General features: G+C 39.0%; 1 protein-coding gene across 2 annotated transcripts; it reads right to left on the bottom strand.

The window, feature by feature from the left end:
* Positions 1 to 2929: 2929 nt before the first annotated feature.
* C11H11orf97 (chromosome 11 C11orf97 homolog) lies at positions 2930 to 25831 on the bottom strand. Of its 2 annotated transcripts, none has more exons than XM_033121112.1 (4): positions 25224 to 25831; positions 18437 to 18541; positions 6594 to 6719; positions 2930 to 3417 (listed from the first exon to the last, which is right to left on the bottom strand). In XM_033121112.1, exons 1-4 carry the CDS (start codon positions 25513 to 25515, stop codon positions 3413 to 3415), a joined length of 528 nt encoding a protein of 175 aa, XP_032977003.1. In that variant the 5' UTR covers positions 25516 to 25831; the 3' UTR covers positions 2930 to 3412. The 2 variants fall into 2 exon arrangements, with proteins under 2 accessions (XP_032977003.1, XP_032977004.1); XM_033121113.1 differs by having other exon boundaries at positions 25299 to 25527.
* Positions 25832 to 27340: the final 1509 nt, after the last annotated feature.

Genomic DNA, 27340 nt, shown 5'->3' with positions numbered 1-27340 from the left:
TAGCTCAGTTCCTCCCTGTATATCCCTGGTGACTTTCCAGCTGCTGCCCCAGCACTGGAGCTCAGAGCAAGTGAGTCCATCAGTGAGAATGTCCATGCATGGGCCCTTTAAGAGGACACCTAGTACTGCAGCCACCCATGTCCTATTCAACTACAATCTCTGCTGGTTTTCACAGCCAGAAATTATGGGGACTTCTCTCCCCAGCACTGGAACCCTGGGCTGGGGAGCTTAGTGTGCGGCTGGGACCCCTTGCTCTTCCAAGGAGGAACTCCACAGCTGAGATATCCCTCCTGATTTTTAATGGTCACATGCGGGTATGGGACCAGCAAGTTCTGTATCTCTGCCCCTTCTACTAGTCTTGAGGTGGCTTCTTCTGTATGTCCATAGTTTTAGGGCTTTAGTTCAGCTAGACTTCAGGCGATTCTCAATGATAGTTGTTCTGTAGTTTAGTTGTAATTTTGATGTGGTTGTGAAAGCAGCTAAGCACAGCATTTACCTCCTCTGCCATCTTGACCAGAAATCTGTGATAGTATTTTTATTTTAATAAGTCCTCCTCATTATTTCTGTCACTTTAAATATTTCGGTTGTAAGACAAAGAATAGGTTGATAAGATAAACCAAGTGATATATTTCTTTAAAAGTAAGACTGAAAAATTATCTTTTCAGAAAAATTGTGTCCCATCTCATGCAGCTCAATAATCTTCCCAGTTGTTTTGACTTTTTGTTTTCTACTTCTTATCTTTTCATCTGTGTGGCTCACAGATACTTTTGCCACAACTATTTGGCCAAATTAGGGAGTGAGGTGCAAGTCTATGGCACCAACTTGTCCAGTATGCTGCAGCAACTGTCTCTGGCATAAAGGGAGGAAACTCAAGGATTCCAGGTCCAGGAGCATATAAAATGAAGAATGAAAGTGAGCAAATTGCAAACATCTTTAGAAAAAAAGCATTTTTTTTATTCCTCATGAATAAAATGAGGAATATTTTATTGAAAATATTATGAAATTATGAATATTGTATGAAAATGGCTCTTGGTTTAAGATTGCTGTGGATTATTATCATTTTCAAGAAGTGTTCTTATAATCCTGGCATTCAATGAGTTTTTATTTTTAAAATGCTTAATAAATTTAAAACAGAAAACAGATCTATCATATTATATAGTATTTTTTAAAATTACCCTCTACATTTGGTGTTTAGACGGTTTCAGTTATTCTTTATTACAAAGCATCCTGGCATGAAAGACTATGTACGTGAATTCAGTTAGTAAGATGTGCGATGGGGCAATGAAGAACAGCGTTTAACCACAAAAGGAATCAGGACCCCAAAGTAGAATAAGGACAGATACCCTAGAAAGGAAACAGTGCCATGAAATCAGTCCTGGGTGGTGTTGGTGCTGCTCAGGCAGGAAGAAGCTGTTGTGGAGAACTCAGCCCAGGCAGTAGGGCTGAGGTTAAACGGGGGACTAGGGGAGAGGGACTTGTTTACCAGGCAGGAGTAAAGTGGAAGTGAGAGAGGACATCCCTGAGCCTGTTTGTAAAGTCACACTGCGAGCTCAAGTGCAAACAGGATATCATTTCTAAAGAACGAATAAGAATCAATACTGCCCACCCACAGCACTTTCTCTGTGTAATCCTAACATACATACAAAAAGGTGGATGGTAAGAATTTTTAGAAGGTTAAGGTTTTCGATTTGTAAGAATAGTAAATGCTTTACCCCAACCCCAGGTGGGTTTTGGTGTTTATTTCTTAACTAATTGAAGATGTAATCTCTCCAATTTTAACCACTGGACTGACCACTGTTACTGAAGTAGCCGGTGATGAGAGAGTTCCATAAACATGGTGGTGTCTGGAACTGGCTTACATGTAGGATCTCTCCTAAATGGAAATTTTTATATTAAATCTGGAAAAGTTTGACTCAAGAGGTTATTGACTGTTTCACAGTGTAAATATTTTTAAGTGGGGAAGGGAAATACCCAGTCAGCAAATCTTTGTTTACCTGACTTGATTTATTATATTAAAACTGGGAAATGAACTTGAGAACCAAAAACTGGAGGAATTTTTAAGGTGATCTTAGCATAGAGAGGAAGGAGAATGAAAGGCGTGTAACCAGAATACTAGGGAAAATAATTTTTTTAAGGGGAGGAGGGTAAGTAAATCACAACAGTTATTTATAAAATAAAAAATCCAAAAAACCCAAATGCTGATAAAAAATAGAGTAATAAATTCAAAAATTTAGTACAAACATATATAGATTTTTGATGTAATTATTTCAAGTTATATTTTAATGAATGAAAAATTATATAATGTTATGTTAACAGAGATAACGAATACAGATATTATACAACGTGATTTCAAACATGTAAAGTAAAACATGCATAGGAAAAAACAATAAAACGATATCAACCTGCTATCAGTGGTTGTTTCTGGGAATTGAATTACAGATGAGTTTTTTTCTTTATTTTCCAATTTTTCTACTGCATATATATTGCTTTGACAACTGGTGTGGGGGCGGAGGTTGGGTTTTTTCCTCCTCCTTTTAACCTCTTTTTAACCTACTAGTATTAGCAAAATTCCTTTTTTCTTCTTTTTTTTTTTTAAGACCTCGCCATAAATTTCCTGGCTGCTTACTATTTAGTGGACAAATTCTAGAAAAATGATGAACTCTATCAAGGCTAGCATGAAAATGGTTGCCTGTGAGTCAGAGACTTTTCATCTATGTCATTCATTTACTAACCTGTACCTATACCTGGATTTATCTGTTTTGTTTTGGTGTTTTGTTTTTTTTTTTTACTTAGACGTTTATCATTTATATCCCTCACACTGTGGACCCCCCGCCCCCCATCCACTATCTCTCTGACATCGCACCGAGCCATCCCATTTCCACTATCTCCACTCCCAATGCTGTACTCTGCCTCTTGTAAATGTATACATACTTATATATACATATATATATAATATTATAGTTGGCATTCATTATTCTTCAGCTTCAGGTGTACAGTGCCGTGATCAGGCATATTTTGTTTTTAATAGATGAACATGATACCCTAGTAAAAGGTTAAGGTTTATAAAGTTTACTTTGAAGTAAAGACTCAATAAACATGCCTTTGTTTGATCATGTTTTACATATTTAATAAAATAATCTGAATTAGAAGCCCAATGTATTCCAAATGTGACAACTAAAAATAAGTTTAATATTTTCCTTCATTGTTTTCAGGTTCTTAGCAAACGTCACCAATAGTCTGTCATTACTTTGGATTAATTTATAGATAAGAAGTTACACCAATAATAGAAACTATAGATTAATATACATTTTTAAAACACATCTTAAACTGTGAAACAAGCTTGGGTTTCTTCTCTGTTTTTTAGACATCAGGAGAAGGAGGTTTCTTCTCAATAGAAAAAAATGTATTCTTCTTATCCTAGTGTAAAGAAATATGTGAACAAGTAAGTAAGTTTTTACTCTGGGGAAATGCTCTCTAATCCCAACCCCAGTTTAATCTAAATTTGATTTAATGTTCCCAAGAGTACTTCATTTGGTAGAGCAGAATGTAAAAGCCACACCCACGTGACCTAAGTAACTGAGAAACCACTCTTCAGTTTTGTAGACTGTCATTATTCAGAGTATAGTGTCTGGACAAGCAGCATTCGAATCGAATCCCCTGGGAGCTCATTCGAAATGCAGAATCTCAGACCCCACCCCAGACCTACTATATCAGAATCTGAATTTTAATAAGATACCCATGTAACTTGTAGGCACTGGGCTAGACAACTTACGGTGGTTGTTGTTATATGCCACAGAATAAGAAGAAAATTGATAAACGTAAATGAATAAAACTTGTTGGTGTGATAGAAGTGAAACTTCTGTTCACAGTCTCTACCAGAAATGTGTTTTAGAACTATAATGAGGTGATTGTGGTCCTAAATTTAAATTTTAAATGACGTGTACTAAGTGTTGGAAAATTCACAGCTATAATGATCGTGTTGTCCATGGGAAAGTGGAGAGAAGTACAAGTGAATAAGAAAAAAGATGACAAGAAGGGTTGACTGAAACTTTTCATGGTTCATACAGTCAATAGGTTCCCTTGCTTCTTGCTGTATTGTTTGTATTCTGTTTAATTTAGTTGTCTCAAGTAAGGAAAACCATATGTTTTTGTGTAGAGGGAGACATATGTGCGTTAGCAGCAAGAATATTCTGAATGTGTAGTATGCATTCAACATATACTTCCGTGTTCATCATTCACTGATCATTCTCGTGACAGGCCCCGTGTGAGGTTCTAGACACACAGTGGTGAGTGAAAGAGACGTGGTTCCTGTGTTCATGGAGCTTCTGATAGTGTATGAATTACTACTGGTCAATTTTTGAAAATTGTTTGCGGATTTTGTTCATCTATGGTATTTCTGTGCCTTGCATCTACCTTATCTCCTTGATAATGAGAAATGTCTAATTCTTAGTTATCAGTTGGATTCATAAAGATTCATCAGTTGTGATTTGTATAGCAGAGAGTAGCAGTTTATATAGCAAAATGCAGCTGGCAACTTACACAAATGAAGCTAAAATGTATAATAATAAAAGTTACATATTATAACATGATCACTATAAGGGCTTGACATGGCTGGGAGGTAGAGGACTGGGGGCTGCTAGGAAGATAGTGTGGATGAGTAACAATGAGCAGAAGCCATGAGCAAGTGTCTCCTAAATTGTATGGATGGAAGTAATGCAATTACGGTCAAAATGAAATACATATTTTTATCGTATGTCCCCAGTTGATGAATTGGGTAATCTATTAGACTTCCATGTCTTCAAATGAAGGTAATTTGTTCTTCAAACCAGTCTTACAATATGGCATTTAGAAAATTATTCATCTTTAAATAAATTGTTTCATGAGTTTTCTTGGACTGATGGATTTACCCACTATAATTGGGACCTGACAAATTGGTTGGAAAGTTGAAATAAACAGCCCCCAATGGGCAAGTGGCCCAGACTTGGGTTGAATCAACCATTACTTCAGGACACTGAAATCTTTGTGGATTTTGAGTGTAGTTGCCTCCCAGGTTCCTCACCCTGCATTCCCACAGCCCTAACATATGAGCCTGTTTAACCACCACCCAAAACTGGTTCCACCCTTGTTGTCCAGTGACTGGATTCTCTGCCATTATGGCCTAGAGATTATGAGCATAATCGCAGAAGTCAGATGGACACAAATTTGTAGTCTGACCTTACTACCTCCTAGACATGTGATCTTGGGTAATATAATGTCTCTATGCCTCAGTTTTCTCACCTGGAAAATGGAGATTAAAATCTCATCCCATATGATCGTGTGGATTACATAACTATATAAGACACTGCCGTGCCTGGCACATGGTAAATGGTAGCTACTACTATTTTATTATTATTAAACCCAGGTCTCTATACTGGTTCCTTTCTGCTACATGAATCCCCTTTAGTAACAAGTGTTTTTGTTTGTTTGTTTGTTTACCTTGTGTCTCAGTCTCTTAGTGGCTATGTTTTCTCCCTACTGAATTCATATTCTTCAGGTTGTCTCCCTAGGGACCCTCTTCCTTTGTGACACCTTTGCTGAGCTCTCACTCCACTCCAGGTTCAACAGACACCCAGCTCCTCGACCCTGTTTGTCTCATAGAAGCGGTAGTGCCTAGTGGTTAAAAGCCCCTGGAGACTGGCTGCCTGGGTTCAAATCTCAGCACTTCCACTTACTAGCCGAGTGACTCTGGGAAAATTATTCAACCTTCCTGTGCCTCCGTTTCCTCAACTATAAAATGAATTGCACCTGTTTCATGTGATTGTTGTAAAGATTAAATAGATTATTATATATGAAGAGTCTAGCATTATAAGTGCTACATAGCATTTGCTATTGTAAGTCATACCTTAGGTAACCCCACGCTTGGCACTTTCCCACCTCTCTCTTCTCACTCTGGGGTAACCTCCCAATTGTAGAGCTATTTTTAGGAACTGTATACCGCATTTTATGTCCCTAGACTATCTGGACACTGCCTGTGCTTCCATGTCAAGACCTGATTTCTCTACAGCCTGCCACAAATGTTCCTGGCGGACGCTGGCTGCGACAATGAGGAATGAGGAATGTTTTCTTCTCAATTTTATGTCTTTGAGGAATAGTACACTGGGCCCAACCTGGTGTCCTCTTATATAAAATAGGGTGAAATTAAGGGAGCCAAGCAAAGTGCTTGCCTTATTCTTCCTTACTTCCCTCATCTCCCTTTCCCCAGTGCCACCGATAAACAAAGATACCCCATCTAGAAGAAAGGATGGTGCAAGATTCCTCCACACTGAAGCTAACTGTGTGCTAGAAAGTCTTACGTAGATAAAAAGCAAAGGAAAGAGTCTGGAGTATAATTCAGCGTATGAATTTCTATCGTGTCCCTGGGATAAATTGGTTAGCGAAACTGTTACTGTTACACAATGAGGCAATGTGGCTAAACTAAAAGTAGCCTAAGAGAAGCAAATCAAAACAAGATTGAATTTTGACTGAGAACTTTGAATACAGCATACACCACTGATGTGTAAACTGTCCAGCCTCCTCAAGGGCTTTGGGGGAAGTAAAGGGTATTGGGGTCTTACTTCTCAGCCCTCCATGCCTCGAATAGTACTTGGCTTGTGGCAATGAAGAGTTTCTGCTCGGCTGTCCTGGTTTCAAGCCTCCCACTGGGAGGTTCCTTTTAATGCTCCAAATCCCTTCCAGGGCCACTGTTAATATTTTCAAAAGTAAGATGATAATTATTAGCTTATTCTAGTTTTAGCACAAAGTATTTTTTATTTACTTGGTGATTATTATTTTTCAGTCATTTGGATGGAGGTTTATTTGGTTTGAGTAATCAAACCACCCTAGGTATTTATTATTTGTTTAATCTTTTATTCTAGTCCATTCATTCAATTACTTCCTATGCAATTAAACCTCTACGGTGCTTAATTATATAAATAAGCAGATGAAAAGCCAATATAAAAATATAAATAACAAAACACAAAAAGAGTAACAATAAATACCAGTTAACATACAGACTTCACTCAGTCTATCTTGTCTGATCTTGATTTAATTCCTAGAGCACAAATATTTTGAAAGATAATATAAGCCAAAGTTACCACATTAATTTACCCAATAAATTCAACACTCTTTAAAAGCCATGAACTAGAGATGTTGTTTAATCTCCCCTTGCAAGAAACAATAAACTCACTGGAAAACACCATAGCAAAATATTTGAAATGTGATGTCTATTCATTTGACCAAGGCAAATTATAGTCTTAACATACCATTCACTAAGTATTGGTTCAGTAATGATTTCTACTGGGCTTTCCTCCGTATCCTATAGTGAATTATTAAGTTTTCAGAGTCAATCAACAAGCATTTGGTGAAAATCTACTTTGTAGAAAACTGTGACCCAAGTCAAGTAAGGTAGTGAATTCAGGTTAGTGCTGTAAGTTGTTTTTCCCATTTCGGAAGCTGCAAAATTCAATGCCAAATATTGTCCACAGATCCAGGTCACCCGCTGGCATCCACACTGACATTTGATCCCAGGCTTTAAGGTCAGAGGCGATCTGGGTTTTAGTCTCTGCTCCACCAGCTACCACTTGTATCCTTTGGGACAAGTTATTTAACCCACTATGTCTCAGTCTCCTCATCTTTGAAATGGGGATAATAATAGCTGCCTTGAAGGATTATTATAGGATTTGGATGAAATGGATAAAAAGTGCTTTGCACTCAGTAAGTAGTAGCTATTATTTTTACAGAGTCAAGGGTTTTCCTCTCCAATCATAGACTCAGATTCCATTTTCTAGAGGCCCAGTCACGGAGCTGACTCACTGAGCTGAATGTCATTACTTGCCTCTCCTTTTCCCCTCCTGAAAGGAGGAGCTGAATCAGCTATCTATCAAGATTAGTTTCTGCCTCTTCTTCAAAGACCTTCCAGGATTACTTCACAATCTCCTTCTGTCAAGACTTACAATGTTTAAGCTGTTCCTTATATCTAACCTAAATCTTCCCCCACCGTTCAGACTAGTTTCCTCCTCTTCTATCCCATCTAGAGATAGAAAAGGGCTGCTTCCCAAGCCTCTGGGTTATAGACTCGCAGATTTAGGAGTCCACGCGCTTATTAAATACTGCCCGAACGTGACACCCTATAAGAGACCAAGGAAATGGATTTAGATTTGTTCTACATTGTGGGAAGCTCTGGTAAATGGAAAGCAATTTAAAATCAGAAGTCAGAACTATGTAGTAAAACCCCATGAAATTAGATAGAAGAATTGTACTGGTCTAATGTAGCTGTGCTCCTTCAGATGTAATCACAGGCATAGCTGGAAGTTTACAACTTAATAGGGAAAATACCTGCAATGTAAATGCGGATATTCAGAAATTCATGAGAAAAATCTCAAAGCAAAATATAGTGACGCATAGGTATTTACTATACTCAGGGATAGAGGCTGCTGGAAAAAATAGCACTACTTTGATCCCATATGATGTTTAGGTGAAGAAGTTAATGAAGGGTGATATATTCAACTGGAGAAAAAGAGATCTGGAAAGAAGCATGAATACCCTCTGAAGAAAACGCTTCTTTAAAGAGAAACCCAACTCCCTCATCTCTGGCCATGCACATTCCAAGGGGGAGAAAAGAAGACAAAGTGGGGAGCAGGGCCAGAGAAACTTCAGTGTTGACACGCTTAACCTGAAAAGGAAAAGGGCAGCAGGCACAAGAGAAAAGCTAAGAGAAAAGAATTCAATCCTTTCCCGAAGCTCAGAATCTTCTAGAGATTCTTCTTCTTTCTTCCCTTCTCATGCCCCACCCCTTCTACTCAGGGACCTTTTTAGGTGTGTTTGTATCCTGAATTTTAAAGTTATTAACTCATGCTTTTATGCTGGAAAGTTTAGCCACTGGGACCTGGCCTGGTCTTTGGGGGAAGGCAAGCTCACCCTTTAAAAATATTTTTGTTCCCTTCAGCTGTCTCTGGACTGTGAATAATGAACATTAAAGCTTGAAAAGCCAGTTTAGAGCCATATAGTCTATGCCTCCTTTGTGCAAACATGGTTAGAGATTTGACCAAAGGAAGAAAAATTTAAGTAATTTTATGTTTGGTGACTTCTAGGCTCTGTAATTATCTTGACATGCCTTTGGTGTCTAGTAAATTCCTTGCATGTTGTAGGTACACAAAACATTTTTCTTGAATAAATTAATGAATAACAAACATATCTATACTTGCTGAGCAACATTTTACATTTGCTGAGTTGGTACTACACATAATAAATAAACCAGAATTAAAATTAAGTTTGTACTTAAGGCACATAGAGACACAAATTAAGGGATTTGGCAGGGCACTTTTGAAAGTCATTGGTACGTTTCATTAATCAAACTTTTCATGACTACTTAACCTCTGCAGATTTTAGCCAGAAAAATACAAAAGCCCTTGTAATTTAAAAACATTAAATTAGACCATTAATTTATTTCTGCAAAGTTCTCTACAGAAGTTTTAGGAATATGGAAATAATTTTAAGATAACTGGTAAAAATGAATGCTATCATTCCATAATGTATGTCTCACAAGCTAACCTCTTCTTGTTTAAAAGTTGTAAGAAGGGGAAAATCTTTAGGAACTCACTAAGAATATGTGAATGATGATGTTCACTAAATTCTTACTTATCCAGAAAGTTCCATAAGTTGCCCCAAATTCCATTTTCATCTGACAGAAGATCTGATAAGAAAATTGCATTTCTTTTCTTCAGGATGATGAGAATCTTTCATGTAGATCCGGGACCCTCTCCTTATCTGACAGGAATGTGTGATGCCTCTGAAACCTCTATTCTACCTCAAGTTTGAACCTAAACTGAACCTGAAACCAGAGAAAATTGTGTCAACTTTTTTCTTTTTTTACCGAAGAGAGTACTATTTGCTACCAATACAATTCCAAACCTTTTTCATCTCAAAAAACATAATCTCATGTTTTAAAGAGAGACAGTATAACCCAATGGCTAAGAGCAAGGACATCAGCTTCTGACAAGCCTGTATTCAAATATGAGATATTTCACTGTTGACAATGGACAAGTCACTCACTGTACCTCCCTGAGACTCAGCTTCCAGATCTGCAAAATGGGAATAATCAGAGCACAGCAGGGTTGCAGGAATTAATAGAGATACTTTGTAAAAAACTCTGTCAGAAGACACACTGTGAATGTAATAATTATCATTACCATCATCACCATCATTAACATATATACATACATATAAATATGCACATACATACACTGGGGCTGCCAAAAAAACGTATACAAGTGGTTACTCTGGTCAACATTGCTCAAGCAGTAGTTCACTGTAACCAGAAGTGTCTGGACGCTGATGGGAACCACTTTGAGCACCTCTTGTAATTGCAGAAGTCAAACGTGACTTGTATTCATTTTTTGTTATCAGTATATATGGAGTATTACAATTTTAATACAGTTTTCCTTTCTTAAAATGTATATAGATATATTAAGTATATATATAATATATATACATATTAAGTATATATATATACATATATACACAAGTGTATATACACACATATATATATACATATATATATATATACATATATATATATATATATATATAGAGAGAGAGAGAGAGAGAGAGAGAGACCCTTTGCCCACCTGGCATCTCACCCCAGCATCCAATGCTTCTTACTGAGCCTACATGTCTCTCCATCAAGAGCCTGGAAGAAATCAAAAGCACATAGAAGAGAGGACTTAGAGGCCTGGCAGCCCAATTTTTCTGTGTCATTGATGCCATTCCCTACATCCACATACGGGGTACACAGTAACAACTACCTCGACATCTTGGCCATTTCAGTGTCTTCATAGCTCTTATTAACTGTGGTCGTAACATGACCACAAGAACAGATGCGGTAGCTCATTCAGCTGAGGGCCCCAGAAGACTGAAAAGCTCTTTTTCCTGAGTTCCCTGTTGCTACACAAACAACAATGCTCCAAAAGAAATGTAACGTTCACTCTGTTAGACATCCATAAAACCTAACTTCTGGATCTTTTGATCTTTTACCAATTTCATTCAACCAAAGGAAAAGGAAAACAGCACAGAAATCATTTAAGTCCACTGTTTCTGGACACTTCCATAATTGTCGTCATTAGCTTAGTCACATAAAATGTACAATAATGAAGTTGCTTAACTTCAAGATGAATCCCCCTTTCAATAGATGGTATAAGCTCTTCAATAAGTTCATGCACATGTATTTTGCCGCATGGTCATGTTTTGGTGTTTTAGCAATGGTGGAGGAGAAGTCCAGCGTGGACATGTTTTCAAATCTCACTTGCACCAAGCATATTGTTGTGAAAGCACGTTGAGTTGATTGTTTAAAAATTCAAACAAAACCAACAAATGCATACATAGTTACATAAATACGCTTGGATACATGCATACACCTTTGGGTCTCTAGAATTTAGATAGACTTGGGTATATCTAAGAAATCGTGCTTTTTCTGGTTTGCAACCAGAACACAGGTGTAGTAAAAAACACTGCTAAATCTAACCCAAAATGGGAAAGGAAAGGACACATATTAACATCGATGTCTTTGGACATGTAGATTCCAGCAAGTCTACCATTACTGATCATCTGATCTACAAATGTGGTGGGATCAACAAAAGCAGCATCAGAAAATTTGGGAAGGAGGCTGCTGAGATGGGAAAGGGCTCCTTCCAGGCTGCCTGGGTCTGGGGTAAACTGAAAGCTGGACGTGAGCGTGGGCTCACCGCTGATACCTCCCTGTGGAAATTCAAGACCAGCGGTATTACGTGACTATCATGGATGCCCCAGGACACAGGGACTTTATCAAAAACACGATTACAGGCACCTCAGGCTGACGGTGCTGTGCTGATTGTTGCTGCTGGTGCTGGTGAATTTGAAGCAGGTATTTCCCAGAATGGGCAGACCCGTGAGCATGCCCTTCTGGCTTACACACTGGGTGTGAAACAACTAATTGTGGGTGTTAACAAAATGGATTCCACTGAGCCGCCTTACAGCCAGAAGAGATCAAGGAAATTGTTAAGGAAGTCAGTACCTACATGAAGAAAACTAGCTACAACCCTAACACAGTAACATTTGTGCCAATATCTAGTTGGAATGGTGACAATATGCTGCAGCCAAGGGCTAACATGCCTTGGTTCAAGGGACAGAAAGGCACCCATAAAGATGGCAATGCCGGTGGAACCACGCTGCTTGAAGCTCTGGATTACATCCTGCCACCAACTCATCCAATTGACAAGCCCTTGAGTCTGCCCTTCCAGGATGTCTACAAAATTGGTGGTGTTGGTCCTGTCCCTGTGGGCTGAGTGGAGACTGGTGTTCTCAGACCCGGCATGGTGGCCACCTTTGTTCCGGTCAGTGTTACAACTAAAGTACACTGTTGTACTAAAGTACAACTAAAGTAAAGTCTGTTGAAATGCACCATGAAGCTTTGAGTGAAACTCTTCCTGGGGACAACATAGGCTTCAATGTCAAGAATGTGTCTGTCAAAGATGGTCGTTGTGGCAGTGTGGCTGGTGACAGCAAAAATGACCCACCAATGAAAGCAGCTGGCTTCATGGCTCAGGTGATTATCCTGAACCATCCAGGCCAAATCAGGGCCAGATATGCACCTATGCTCGATTGTCACACAGCTCACATTGCTTGCAAATTTGCTGAGATGAAGAAGAAGATTGACCTTTGTTCCGGGAAAAAGCTGGAAGATGGCCCGAAGTTTTTGAAATCTGGTGATGCTGCCATCATTGTTATAGTTCCTGGCAAGCCCATGTGTTTTGAGAGCTTCTCTGACTACCCTTCTCTGGGCCATTTCCCTGTTCGTGACATGAGACAGACAATTACTGTGGGTGTCATCAAAGCAGTGGACAAGAAGGCAGCTGGAGCTGGCAAGGTCACCACACCTGCCCAGAAAGCTCAGAAGGCTAAATGAATATTAAGACTGCCACCCAGTCTTAATCAGTGGTGGAAGAATGGTCTCAGAACTATTTGTCTCAATTGGCCATTTAAGTTTAATAGTAAAAGACTGGTTAATGATTACAATGCATCGTAAAACCTTCAGAAGGAAAGGAAAATGTTTTGTGGGCCACTTGTATTTTTGGTGTGTGTGGCAGTTTTTAAGTTATTAGTTTTTAAAATCAGTATTTTTTAACGGAAACAACTTGACCAAAAATCTGTCAAAGAATTTTGAGACCCATTAAAACAAAGTTTAATGAGAAACCTGTATGTTCTTTTGTTCAACACTGTAACTTCCTATGTACTACTTAGATAAGAGACTTAAAGAATATGTTTGGTGCTACATAGGCTGAAACTTTAGAATTTGGTAATTTTTAGTTAACATTATTTTTCTGGGTGGGAACTTTGGTTTTTTTCATCTTTTCTTAAAGGAAGAAATCATCTATTTATATAGTAAAAATCTATGGGAGGGGTCTGTTGGTGCAACACTTCAAAGGTTAGGACAGATAAGCAAAGAGTAACTTTATTGATGTGTAAGCTACTGCACAAAGGCCCAATTCTGTAATATTAAAGTCCACAGGCTACATTTACAATTTTGTATCATCAATACTGAGTAAATTTGTTGGTGTGTCAAATTTTAGTTTTCCAGTTTTTGGAATGTGAATTCTCACATTTACAAATACTGAAGTAGTTCAAAGAACTTAAAATGAGGCTTAAATAGTATTGAGCACTGTCTTGCTACAGGTAATTGTATCCAGATTCTCGGAAAAATAAATGATACTGGAAATTGAAAAAAAGGAAATAGTATGTATCATTTATATAAAGTCACAAATTCAAGTATATTACATAATATAAGTAAGTAAAGCCAGGGATAAGGAATAATTGCCTCTCTTAGTCTTTTTTTTTCCTTCCACTTTTCTTGGAGGCATGGATGCCAAAGAAGTAATTTTTTCATACTTCTACCATGAGGAGAGAAAGTCTGCAGTGAATGTGTGATCATAAATGGCTTGTGCTATGCCCAACTTGACTGGGGAACCTGGTGAGCAATGGTTAACCTTAGACTAGGCAGGCCAGCAGGGACAGCGTAACCCAACTCCAGTCACTGCTGCCAGGTGTGAATGTCAACTCTGTTGTCACATCTTCCTTTATCGTCCCTCCTTTCTCTTCACCCAAAATAATCTAGAAATCTAGATTTATATGTAAAAGGTCCTGATTTTTGAAATATTGACAAATGGTTCGTGTACAAGGTCAGACAATTATGTTCACGAACTCATCCTAGAAAAAGTGCTACATACCTTACTGCTGAATATCACTATGGTCACCTTGAAATTACTCCCCTTGGGAAGCTATGCACAGACGCCGTGCCTAGTCCACCTTTCAAAACAATTTTGGAACTCTTTTTCTGGAATGGCCATCAGAGCTGTGGTCATACTACACTTGATGTCATGAATGTCATCAAAATGTCTTCCTTTCAATATTTCCTTTAACTTCAGGTAAAGAAAGAAGTGATTGGGGGCCAGATCAGGTGAGTAGGGAGGGTGTTCCAGTTATTTGTTTACTGGCTAAAACCTCCCTCATAGACAGTGCCACGTGAGCTGGTGCATTGTCGTGATGCAAGAGCCATGACTTGTTGGCGAAAAGTTCAGGTCATCTAACTTTTTCACGCAGCCTTTTCAGCACTTCTAAATAGTAAACTTGGTTAACTGTTTGTCCAGTTGGTACAAATTCATAATGAATAATCCCTCTGATATAAAAAAAAGTTAGCAACATCGTTGCAACAAGTTTGTAGACTTAATTGTCAGATCTCATATTTATAATAAAAAATACAGTGCAGAAATACTAATCAATATGTCTACATGCTTGCAAGATTAATCAATCCTAGGAGTCAACAGCTTGGGATCCTAAGCCAAACTAAGATACCCCTGAGAGCCCAATGAGACGTGCAATGTGGTGATCTGGAGTGGGTATGGAGGATGGCTCTCTGGTTGTAGACTTGGACATCAAGCCATGTCATTCACTGGGATGGGTAACATATGGGAAGGAGCAAATGGGGCAGATGTATGAGTTTCACTTTAGACGTTGATCCTAAGTACTTATGGGACATCTAGGAAGAGAAATTTCACATGGAGGCACAGGTTTCAGTGGCATTGCAGTGGCGTCGTGGTGAAAACTATGGGGATAGCTGAGATGATCTAGAAAGAGCTAATGGAGCAAGATTAGAAGACTGTGGGTAACACTCCAGGAAACATCAATATTTGGGGGTGGGGGTTAATTTAAAATGTTCTTAAAGAAGGATGAGAAGGAATATCCGGAGAAGTAAGAAAAGAATGAGGACATTTTATTTTAGTATCAAGGAACTTGAGGAAGGAACAAGGTTTAAGCAGAGAGCTACCAACTATATCAAATGTACAGCAATCTCTAGCCAGCCAAGGTGGAGCAGTATCCACTGGATTTAGCCATAGCGTGTCACCAGAGACACAATAGTGAGTAGAAAGTCAGTGGCATTTGGGGTCAGACCTGAATTTGGAATCCAGTTTTGCCACTTACTTAATGACCTTGGATAGTAAAAACGTCTCAAAATCTCCGTTTACTCATCCGTAAAATGGAGATCATTATACCTGTATCACATGGTTTCTGTGAGTATTTGTGGTAAGCAAAATAAAGCCCCTGTCATCAGGTAACTTATGTTCTAGGGGGAGAGATAGTAAAAAACAAAGAGTACAAACAGATAAATAATTTCAGGGAATAATAGAAAAAGGCAGGAAGCAGAAAGTAATATAAAGGATTAGAGAGTAACTTGTGAGGGTAGTAGTTTCTATTTTAACCTCGAGGTGAGTTTACCTCTGAGAAGGTGAAATTTGAATTGAAATTTGAATCAAGCGGGGGAAAGACATTTGATGGCCTAGGTGAAGTGTGAAGGTTCTGAGGTGGGAGTAGGTTTGGCATGTTCCAGAATATTAAGAAAGTCTGTGTAGCTGAAGTGGAGTGACAAAGTATAGATGAGCTCAGAGAAGCTAGCTCACCACGCGAGGAGATTAAAATGCAAACTAAGAATAAGAAGCCATTGGAGAGTGTCAATACTGGAGGTGATGTGCAAGGATTTATGTCTGTGAGAGAGCTTTCTGCTTCCTGTATAGAGAACAGACTGTAAGGGAAAACAGTAGAAGCTGTTAGAGGATGTTACTGCTGAATCCGCAAGAGATGATGGAGGCTCGGGCAAGGTTGCAGTTGGGGAAATTTAGGATATATTTCAAATGCAGATTCATCAGGATTACCTGATGGACTGGATATGGCTTTTGAGGATTTCATTTCTAGGTGTTTGATTTTGTCAACCAAGTGAATGGTGGTACCCAGTTTTGAGATGGGGCAGACCTGTTGAAGAGTGGGCTTTTAAAAGCTGGCGTATAGAATAGGAGTTCTGTGCTGGACATAAGTTTTAGAGACTTATTAGACATCTGAGTGGAAAGTTAAGTAGGCTTTTGGGACTTCAGAGGAAAAGCAGAAGCTAGAGATATCAATTTTGGAGTCATTGGCATAATCGGAGTGATCACCTAGGGAGTGAATATAGATAGAGAAAGGGGCCTGTGACTGACTTCTCCAAAGTTTAGAGCCTGGGAGGAAGGACAGTCAGCAAAGATGAGAAAGAGTGGTACGAGCCAAACCTGGAGAGTGGAGCATGGTGACCTGGAGACTAAGTGGAGGGAGTGTTTTTAAAAAGAAGAGTAGCATCTGAAACAACTGTGTCAGATGCTAGAGAAGGTCCAGTGACTGGCCCAGAACTGCCAACACTCAGAATAAGTGGGAAGAGTATGGCACCCTCTCTAGGTGCTGGTTCCTTGTTGTGAACAAGGACATGTGACTTCCAGCCATTTAAAAAAAGAAGAAGAAGAAAAATAGCAGTTTCTGTTTTCCATAAATAGAACCCCTGTAAAATTTAACCTTACAGAATCGATTCTCAGCTTTGAAAATTTTTTCGTCTAAAATAGCACCTCTGTGCGACCTCTAGTGGATGTTACAAAAACGCAACCCAAGCATTAACCATTTTGTACGAAGGTATTCGAACCGATTGCTTAGAAAAATGGATTTTTATAAACCGAATATTTCCTAATCACTTAGAATGTCTTATAATCAAATGTATCCAATAAGAATAATACAACATCCAACTATATAGAATAATACAACATCCAACTAAATAAGTATATAACTTATAAATTTATAAGTGTATAAATGAAAGTAAACCCCAAATATAATAGTAAATACTTAAAAAAATAGTATATGTTTAAAAAATTTTTTTAACCACCAGGGAAATGGTACATGTAGGCTGGGTTTCAGAGAAATAATTATTAAGTTATTCTGAATTCATTCACAGCATTCAAACTAGACTTTAAACTTTCCTTCAAGTTACCATATGAACAAAATTGGCCACTTTGCTGGCCTCTCCTTTTTGTAAGAGTGGGTGATACAGAAGGCCTGAAAGGTGTTCCTATGGCTGATTTTGAAACATAAAGAGAGAAAATATGTCATGGAGTCTGAAATGATGCACTTCTGGGACTGCAGCCTCCGCTCTTAGGAATTGTTAGAGAATTTGGGCCTTACCTGCCAGGCATTCAACAATCCTCCTCAGAAAATGTCACGTTCTCTGAGTATAGGAGTCATGTCTTACAATTCTTTTATTTCTTCTAGCAATACTGGTACCCATGAAGGTTGCAATAAAAACCTGATGATTTAAAGAGCATGAAGTATGCACCCAGTAATCACTGTGAAAGTGATGGGCTCAGGCATCAAAATTGACACCTTGCGAGGATTCTGGAATTTCTAGAGCATATCTTCTTTCAGTGAACCATCAGTGAGAGCTATCAATACCCAGACTATATAATTCATACAGCATGTGTATATGCATTAAAATCATTGGATGAGTTGACCTATTTAAATGACTTAGATTCTTCTGGGTCAGTGATTTGCAAAATGGTGTCCCTGGACCAGTAGCATCAACTTGGTAGAAATGCAAATTCTTCGACTCCACCCCAGACCTACTGAGCCAGTTACTCTAGGGATGGGGCCCAGCAATCTGCTTTTAACAAGGTCCCAGATAATTCTGATAACGTTTAAACTTTGGGAACCACTTAGTTATTGGTCAGACCTATATTGATAAACATCGAAGATGTTATTGTGCTTTTCAGGCACTTGAGAAAAAATTCTGCTTGTCATTAAGTAAAAATAACTCTACCAAAAATGTGGGCTAGCAATGTAGATACTGATACCTAGCTCAGTTTTCCTAAATGTGACAATTTAACCGGGCATAGGCAAAATAATTATAAAATTAGCTCAAGAATTTCCTCCAAAGACCCATTTTTCTTTGGATAGTCATGGTTTTGTAATAAATAATCACTCTGCTCTCAAATAGGCAATTTCATATCCATTTCACAAATACAGTTAGTTCATTTGTCACTGAGATTACCTGCAGGTGAGTTTTTAATGTGGCATTCATCTCTCTTAATATAAAGTTCTTCTTCCAGTACTTCCTTAATCCTCTTATGTGGTTCACAATATAAAAATTTCTTCCCTATAAAGACATTAATAAAATTGGTTGCTTACCATAAAATTTTCCCAACCTTCTAGCCATTGCACCTAAATGAATAATTATTTTTTAAAAAGACATATCCATGTATACAAATGCAGATGATTTACCCTGCAGACTCTATTTTTGGGAAGATCTCTTTCATTGTAGCTTCTGGTTCTTTTGGGACTTCGCACTTCTATATAATTCCTGAACTTTGGGAGTAAGTTTAAGATACCTCTTTTAGGTAGTATGACGAAGCATATGGAGTTTTCCTCATTAGCTTCAAGAAAACTTTCATTTATTCAATAAATTCTTATTCAAGACCCTCTCTGTGCCAGGCATTTGGCTAGGGGCGAGGGCACAGCAATGAATAACTCAGATGCATGCATGGAGTCTGCAAGACAGATATATAAGAACAGCCTCCACATTATTTAGCCATCAGGTTTAGAGATTGAACCTGAACGGTAGTGAACCACCTATGGGCATACGACTTTGTCCTGACCTCTAAACCTGGCCTTACAGGACATCCCTGCTATAGCGGAGGGCTATATTATTTGTTCTACGTAACTTAGCTATGTTTCTGTCTTTCTTTCTTTCTTTCTTTCTTTTTTTTTTAACAAGAAAAGGTAAAGTCACCATTGTGTATTCTTAGATAATCAGTGCATAACCATTTTATGGAATAGATGTATCCCTCAGGGGAAAAAATTGCCCATATAATGAGTTTCTTGAAGACAAATCTCAACTTCAAGTGATCATCATTATAAAGTCAGCAAATGTATTCTTCTTTATACACACAAAAATGCAACTCAATGAGTAAGTTTAATTGTTAGAAAAAGGAATCAATTAAAATAATGGCCTATCCTGGGCGGCCGGTTAGCTCAGTTAGCGCAGTGCTCTTAACAAGGTTGCTGGTTCAATCCCCACATGGGCAGATGTGAGCTGCACCCTCCACAATTAGATTGAAACAACTACTTGACTTGGAGCTGATGGGTCCTGGAAAAACACACTTAAAGGAAATAAAAGTTTTTAAAAAACCAAAAACTTAAAAAAAAGTAATAATGGCCTACCCTTTATATGACAGGCATTATAAAACACGAGGAGTCCCTGCCTCTTGGGAGTTATAGCCCCAAATCATGAGCTTACCTTTCCCAATTTGTACCTCCTCCATCAGGGGCCCAACTGCACTCAATTCTTGAACCCAAACAAAGTAATTATTTCTCTTGTTAAACTGGAGTCAGATAAGGAGTTTCTACCCCTGAACTATGGCTGCCTCTCCTCTTCTCTCCCTCCCTCTCTTTTACCCTTCCTCTCTAAATCCAGGTTTTACAATGTCTAATAGAACTGATCTTCAACATCATATTTTTCTCAATGATTCCACCAGTCAAGAAAAGGCAATAATCAAAAAAAATATCACATTTTAGATTAAGTTTGTTTTCAATTTGGAAATCCAATTTCTATATAGTCAGTTCACCTTAAAATTACGCACTTAAATGATACATGAAAATGGAAATACATTGCAATCAACACATTAATACTAATTCTTCTGCCCACTACCTTGTTCATAAACAGCTGTGTCCTCCCATAATAGTAGGACCAAGGGAGCTCTCCGGGGGACTCTTTTCTTTTTCCCATTTATTTTTTTAATGTATTTTTCAATTACAGTTGACATACAATATTACACTAGTTTCAGGTGTACAACATAGTGATTAGACATTTACATAACTCATGAAGTGATTACCATAATGTGTCTAATAACCATCTAACACCATACTTGATTACAATATTATTGGCTATGTTCCCTATGCTGTACTTTACATCCCCATGACTATTTTGTAACTACCAATTTGTACTTCTTAATCCCTTCCCCGTTTCTATCCACCCCCTACCCCTCTCCCATCTGGCAACCATTAAAATGTTATTTTGTTTCTGTTTTGTTTGTTCATTTATTTTGTTATTTAGATTCCACATCGAAGTGCAATCATATGCATTTGTCTTTCTCTGACTTACTCCACTCAGCACAATACCTTTAGGTCCATCCATGTTGTTGCAAATGGCAAGACTTCATTCTTTTTATGGCTGAGTAATACTCCATTGTATATATGCACCACCTCTTCTTTATGCATTCATCCATTGATGGACACCCAGGCTGTCTCCACATCTTGGCCTTTGTAAACAATGAAACAATGAACATAGGGATGCACGTGTCCCTTTTGAAGTACCGTTTTGGGTTTCCTTGGATAAATCCCCAGAAGTGGAGTTACTGGGTCCTTCTCAGTCTCTTGTTATAGCCTTTGTTTTAAAGTCTATTTTTCTGGTATAAGTATAGCTACCCCAGATTTTTTGTTGCTGTTTCCATTTTCGGAAATCTCTTTTTCCATCCTTTTACTTAGCTATGTTTCTTCTGCTCTGTGCTATCTGACTCCACCTATCTCTCCAGGCTCTCTTGGCAGCCTTTCTCTTTTGCTCTCTGAGCTCCAACATGGCTCTTCTGCCCATTCCCATATCAAAGCTTTTGTACATTCTATTTTTTTTTTTTTTTTTTGCCCGGGTAACTTCTAATCAAATTTCAGGTGTAGCCTTAAATTTCAATTCTTTGTTTTTTTTTTTTTTTAAAGATTTTATTGGGGAAAGGGAACAGGACTTTTTTTTATTATTATTGGGCAACAGTGTGTATGTACTTCCAGGACTTTTTTTCCAAGTCAAGTTGTTGTCCTTTCAATCTTAGTTTTGGAGGGTGCCATTGATCTTCAAGTTGTTGTCCTTTCAGTCTTAGTTGTGGAGGGCGCAGCTCAGCTTCAGGTTCAGTTGCCGTTGCTATTTGCAGGGGTCACAGCCCACCATCCTTTGCGGGAGAGTCGAAACTGGCAACCTTGTAGTTGAGAGGACGCGCTCTAACCAACTGAGCCATCTGGAAGGCAGCTCAGCTCAAGGTATCCTGTTCAATCTTAGTTGGAGGGGGCGCTGCCCACCATCCCTTGCGGGACTCGAGGAATTGAACTGACAACCTTGTGGTTGAGAGCCCACTGGCCCATGTGGGAATTGAACTGACAGCCTTCGGAGTTAGGAGCATGGAGCTCTAACCGCCTGAGCCACCGGGCTGGCCCTAAATTTCAATTCTTTAAGAAAACTTTCCCTGACTCCACAATCTTGAAATGCCTCTGGTTACTTTTCATCATTGCAATCTTTTGTTTACTTTATATACAATCACTTATGTAACCATTCGTTTAATATATATCCTCCTTACCAGACCATAAATGCTCTAAGGGCAGGGATATTGTCTATTCAGTTCATCAGTGTCCTAGAACAGAGTTGGGCATAATCGTAGATGTTCAGCAAATGCATGCTCTCAAACAGAACTAAGCATTGTTAAATTAGAGCTCAAAGACTATGCGCATGTCTACCCATTCAGCCTGATGAATGTCCGAGAACCAGTAGTTCTAGTCTCAGTACTCAAAAGCTCAGTTCAAAGAACCATGGAAAACCAAAAGGACCAAATATTTCAGCTACTGAAGATTTGACTTTAAGCTCACCAAGATATGGCAGGTATCTCATATTTTCCAGACTAACCAATAAAGAACACAAATGAATAAATTTGGCTTGTGTACAGACTGGCCTAAATGGGGCAAGAGACCTGTTGCTTCTGGCCATGGCCCTGGGTCATTCCTGGTCACGAAGACCCAAGCATACCCTTAGGGACAAGGGAGAATTAGACACTTTCTGGGTCTTGTTCTTATTTCCCAAAAGTTAGGAGTCATATAAATGAGAGAGGGGGTCAGCATTACTCCAGTTTAACTTTGGTTTAAACTTTTTTCACTAAATCGTGATCTTCAGGCAGAAATGGGTCTAAGAAGGAAGGAAATCTGTAATGGGTCAGTAGAGAGGAAGAGATCACTTGCTGTAAGTTCAAGTCTGACAGATTTCAGCCTTATTGCTATGAGAATTTACAGAGTAAATCACTAAAGGTTTTGAGGAACTGTGAACAATGGAAGAGTAGAAAAGAGCTGCTATAGGCAAATATTCCCTGCTCCAAAAAAGAAATGGAAGGAAAGGAGGGAGGGAGGGAGGGAGGGAGAAAGCAAGAGACAGGGAGAGAGAGAGAGAGAGAGAGAGAGAGAACATTTTATAAACTAACAAAGCAGCTTAATGTTGCTCTTCACCAATGTTTTGAATGGATTCGTCAACAGATTGATTGTGAGTACAGACAAGGAGGAGCTGTGATCACTAAATGTTAAGGACTGCTAAAAACAGTATTATTCCAGACTAAACCGCTTTCTTTTGTTAAGAGCTGATAATTGCTACAATTTATTGAATGCTACCATGACCTAGACATCTTCCATATATTATCTCTCTCACAATCACCCTATGGGCAAGTATAATTATTCCCATTTTCATAGGTGAAAAAGTAACTCCCAGAAGTCACAAAACTAAAAATTAAAAGCCTTGCCTACCTGACTCTGCCACACCCAAAGTTATTAGCTGGAGAGATTTAGCCAGAATGTACCTGCATTTCAGCAAGGTATTTGAAAAAGTGTATTTGTAGGAGGCAGGATGTGCATGCCAAAGATGCTGACTGACACATCAGGGGCTTCTAGAGACTCCACTTGGAACTGTTGGGATCATCATCTCATTTTCTAATTTGGATATAGGAACTGCCAGCAACCTCCTCAAATGTCAGCATGATACAAACTTGGGGAATGGCAAACTCAGGACTACTTTTGAGTAGTCCTGTAGAGAAGGGCTACTTCTACACCTGGAATGAAGTGCTATAATCCTTAGGATCGTATTGATGGGAATAAATATAACGACTTGTATTTAGGATCAAACAAATGCATAAGTATAGGATAGAAAAAACCTGGTTTGAATATTTTCCGTTGAACAAAGGGGGAAAAGAGAAACTATGGATGTCATAGAGTACATTTGTTATATGTGTTAATAATATAAAGCTTCTGCCAAAACATCTAATGTGATTTGTGACCCATTTAATAGAAGTGTGATATTCAGATCAAAGGAGGTTATAGTCCCACCACACTATTCTGATCTGATTATCCCTAGAATACTGGATTCAGTGATGTAATAAACAGAAGAATGTTGGAAGAGGTCAGCCAGCTTGGTGAGAGTGCTATGAATTATTTTAAAGGTAATGCTGAAATCCATGAAAGATTTGGTGGGTGCTCAAAATGCCACCTTTATATAGTTCAAGGTTGAAATTATATAATTTCGGTGGGAAAGAACCACACTTTATCTGTATGTATTTGAGAACAGCTCTGTGATGAGGGAGTAGAAGTTGTAGAGAGACTGAAGACATTTCCAAAAAAAGAGAGACTGAAGTATTTTCCAAAAAACATTTTAAAATCGAATGGGTACTTTGGGTGGGAACAGCCTGTCTTTACTTAGGCTGAGGCCCTAGAAAGAGGTTTTCAGGGAGGCTGAGGCAGGAATTCTTTGTATGCCCTGACCCTGACTTTGTGAACTCCAGGATGTTTGGTCATCTGCCTTAATTCATTACTCTTTCCCTGCAAGTTGCCCAATGCCTGGCAGCAGTAAGGACTCAGTACTTGTTGAGTTGAGGAGTGAATGATTAATTCCACCTTTTACTCCTACAGCCACATTAATAAAGAGCCTTTAAATTCTAGCATCTTAATGGTAAAAGTCCCAGATAGAACTTTAAGTTGGAATAAGGAATTAGCGAATTATACTGAATACTTAAATATAATGAATTTAGTTGCTCTAAATAAGGCCTCTCCATGCTGTTGATAATAATAAAAGGAATAAGGTATCATAAGCAGTCATCTTAGGGCTGATGCTGAGGAAAGAGGCCCTTTCACTGGAAGGCAGCAAGTTCTGCGTGGTTCCTTGATAAGGTCTCACGGGAGAAGGGTGTGTGGTCCCCTGAGGCTCCAGAGCTTAGTCGCTTCTGTCTAACTCTCCCCTCTGGGGACGGCGGATCACTGAGGGAGCTTCCAGAGCAGAGATCGCTCTCTAGAGAGGCAATCAAGGAGATGCTGCTGAAAGACTGGAAACCGCTCCTGCTCCTCTTTTGCCTATTATTTTCACTATCATCATTCCTTAGCACCTACAGTATGGATGAGCGCTGCGTCCAGAACTGCTGTTACTTATTTGAATATTGTTTGTGTGTTTGGCAGGGCGGGGAGGAAACAGCAGTGTTAAAATGTGGCCCATAGTTGTGAGATTCTAAATGGATCAGGTAATAATTTATGGACCGAGAGTCCAAGAGATGGGGGTTTAAGTGTTTTCAGTATTTCTCCAGCACTGACTCAGAGTGACAGCGGGCAAGTCACTTTTTTCTTTCCAGTCTAGATTTCAGTTTCCTAGTCTGTAAAATGAAGGAATTGGCAAAAATGATCCACATGTTTCTATGTGTATAAAATGTACATATATTATAAATTTCATATTTTATTATATGTAAGTTTTAAATTTACATTATATGTAACATTTTTATCATTTATATTTTTATACATTTTTATATAGACATATGTACAATTTTTTTTTCAATACCTTTCAGGCCAATGCCACTTCTAATTAAGTCGGAGGCTACCCCTGCCCAGATAGCCTTTTGTGAAGGAGAGCTTGGGGATTCTGCCAAAACAGCAGCCCCGCCCTCTGCCTCCAAAACCTCCACGGCTTCAGCCAGTTTCACTCTGGTTTCCCCCAGTTTCCCTCTCACCAGGTTCTCCCCGCGTTGCGTTTTCACCCCGGTTCTCCACACCGCACCTCGATCCGCGGCTGGAGGGGAACTCACACTGTTTGCGGGACTCCTGTAGCCCATCGACGCCGTGCTCCCCGCGTGCCCAGCGCCCCGGCCCGGCCAGCTGCTCCCCGTCGCGGCCCTTCTCTGGAGCCGTCACGGAAGTCACCCCCATCGCTTCCTCCCCACTCATAACGCCGGGGTCTTCGCGGTTGTTCCTCTCGGTTCCACTGCAGGCGTCCGGGAAACGCCAGGCGTCTCCGGTTGCCATGGTGACTGCGGATCCTCCCCGCCCTCAGACGCTCTCAACCGGCTTCTCCTTGGGCCTCCTTCGCGCCCAAGAAGGCGCGGAAGTTAGGGAGCTGCGATTAGTTACTTACCAAAGCAAAGGACTTGCCTTGAATCTTTCTTTTGTTCCTCACGCAAATTTCGCAAGAGAGGCTTTACTGTTCCCCGGTAGGGAAACTGAGATTCAGAAAAGCTAAGGAAATCGTCTCAAGCTATTCAGTTAGGAAGTGGCACAGCCGGAATCCCAATTCAGAGAAGTCCGGCACCAAAGCCCAAAGAATAGATCACCACCTGAAACAGGTAGGGGCGGGAGCAGGTACTGAATAGGTGAGTTCAACCTAAGATCGCTGGTTTCATTCACTCAGTGTCATGCTTGTCCTTTCCTGCTCCCTGCCTTTCACACAACGTGATCAAATAAATGAATGCTGAGGATTCCCAACTTTGGGATTGTAGGTTTTTATTATTATTATTATTAAACAATTATTGTAGTTTCCAAGCACTTTTGTATTCACGATATATTTCAATCCCTATAATAACTAATTGTACTGTTGAGGAAATCAAATTCAGAATTGTTTGATTGGAACAGCAAATAGGAAAACCTAGAATTTTATTTGGAGCATGAGGTTGCTTTTATTTTGGTTTTTTGCAGCCATTTTAAAAAGTGAATTATGTTGCATTAATTTTATGAAAGCTAAATGTGCATTATTTTTACAGAGTTAAATAGTTCTACAAGGCTGGTAACCAAATATGGGGGATCCCAGAGGCAAGCAGTTTCACATCTTTTGGCTGATAATTTACTATTTACAACCATATAACCAAATGCTTGTTTTGCTGGGGTTTTTTGTTATTTGTTGTTTTTTTTTGTTTTTCAATTTGGGATATCATACGCATATGCTGATTTTCTATTATGGAAGATGAGAATTTAGCTCTCTTTCATGCTCACCACCTCACATACATTTGCTGTCCCCTCAAACTCCTTATATAGATAAGCTGAACTTTTGGCTGGAGCGTTTACATTACTATGACCATGTAAACTTCAGTCACCGCTGTGCTATGTAATCGCCTATGATCATTTTTCCTTCCTACACAACCTTTTAATTACCTGGAGTTAATAATTGCCTTGTATTTTTTAAATTTGCTTGGTTTTTCATGTCCTTTTCATGAATTAATCCCCGAACTTCGTCCTTGTGTAAATTTCTTAATATGTTCAAACACATGAGGAATCCTATCAATTTCATCTTTGCTAAAAAGTCCCTTCCAGAAAGACATGTGATCTGCTCCAGTTTGGACTGGACGCTTTCTAGACCTGTGGTTGCACAGCTGTTGTCTAAGGATTTCTCATCACCATCATGCCTCTCTCTTGTGTTGGATCCCTTATTTGTGGATCCCTCTTTTTCCTTTTTAGTATACTCACTTATTTGGTGGAGTATATCTCCAGTAGTTCTTTGAGAAATGGTCTATGGGAGATAAAATGTCCAAGTCCTTAAAGGTTTGCAGGTGTCTTTATTTTACTCTCTACTAAAGTGGTGGACTGGATATAGAATTCCAGATTGGAAAAACAATTTTCCTCAGAATTTTAAAGTCATTGTACCATTGTCTTCTGGTACCCACTGTTGCCATGGAATGCTGCTGCCATTCTCTTCCTGACCCCTTGTATAGGACCTGTTTTTTCTTTCTAAAAACTTGGAGGATCTTGTCTTTGTCCTCATTGTTCTGAAATTTCATGCTGATACACGTTGATACAGGTCAAATTTTCAACCATTTTGCTGGACAGTCGGCAGATCATTTCAACCTAGAAGCTTATGTCC

This window comes from Rhinolophus ferrumequinum, chromosome 11, assembly GCF_004115265.2.
Source record: "Rhinolophus ferrumequinum isolate MPI-CBG mRhiFer1 chromosome 11, mRhiFer1_v1.p, whole genome shotgun sequence".
NCBI lineage: Eukaryota > Metazoa > Chordata > Mammalia > Chiroptera > Rhinolophidae > Rhinolophus > Rhinolophus ferrumequinum.
The sequence above is the reverse complement of the archived record's forward strand: the minus strand, read 5'-3'. Positions and strand labels throughout refer to the sequence as shown.

Coding starts and splice junctions, on each gene's coding strand:
- C11H11orf97 (XM_033121112.1), bottom strand. CDS start 25,515: ATGGCAACCGGAGACGCCTGGCGTTTCCCGGACGCCTGCAGTGGAACC. Junction 18,542..25,223: donor CGCAACGCGGGGAGAACCTG/GTGAGAGGGAAA, acceptor ATGTCTTTATAG/GGAAGAAATTTTTATATTGT. Junction 6,720..18,436: donor CATTAAAAACTCACCTGCAG/GTAATCTCAGTG, acceptor AAATATTAACAG/TGGCCCTGGAAGGGATTTGG.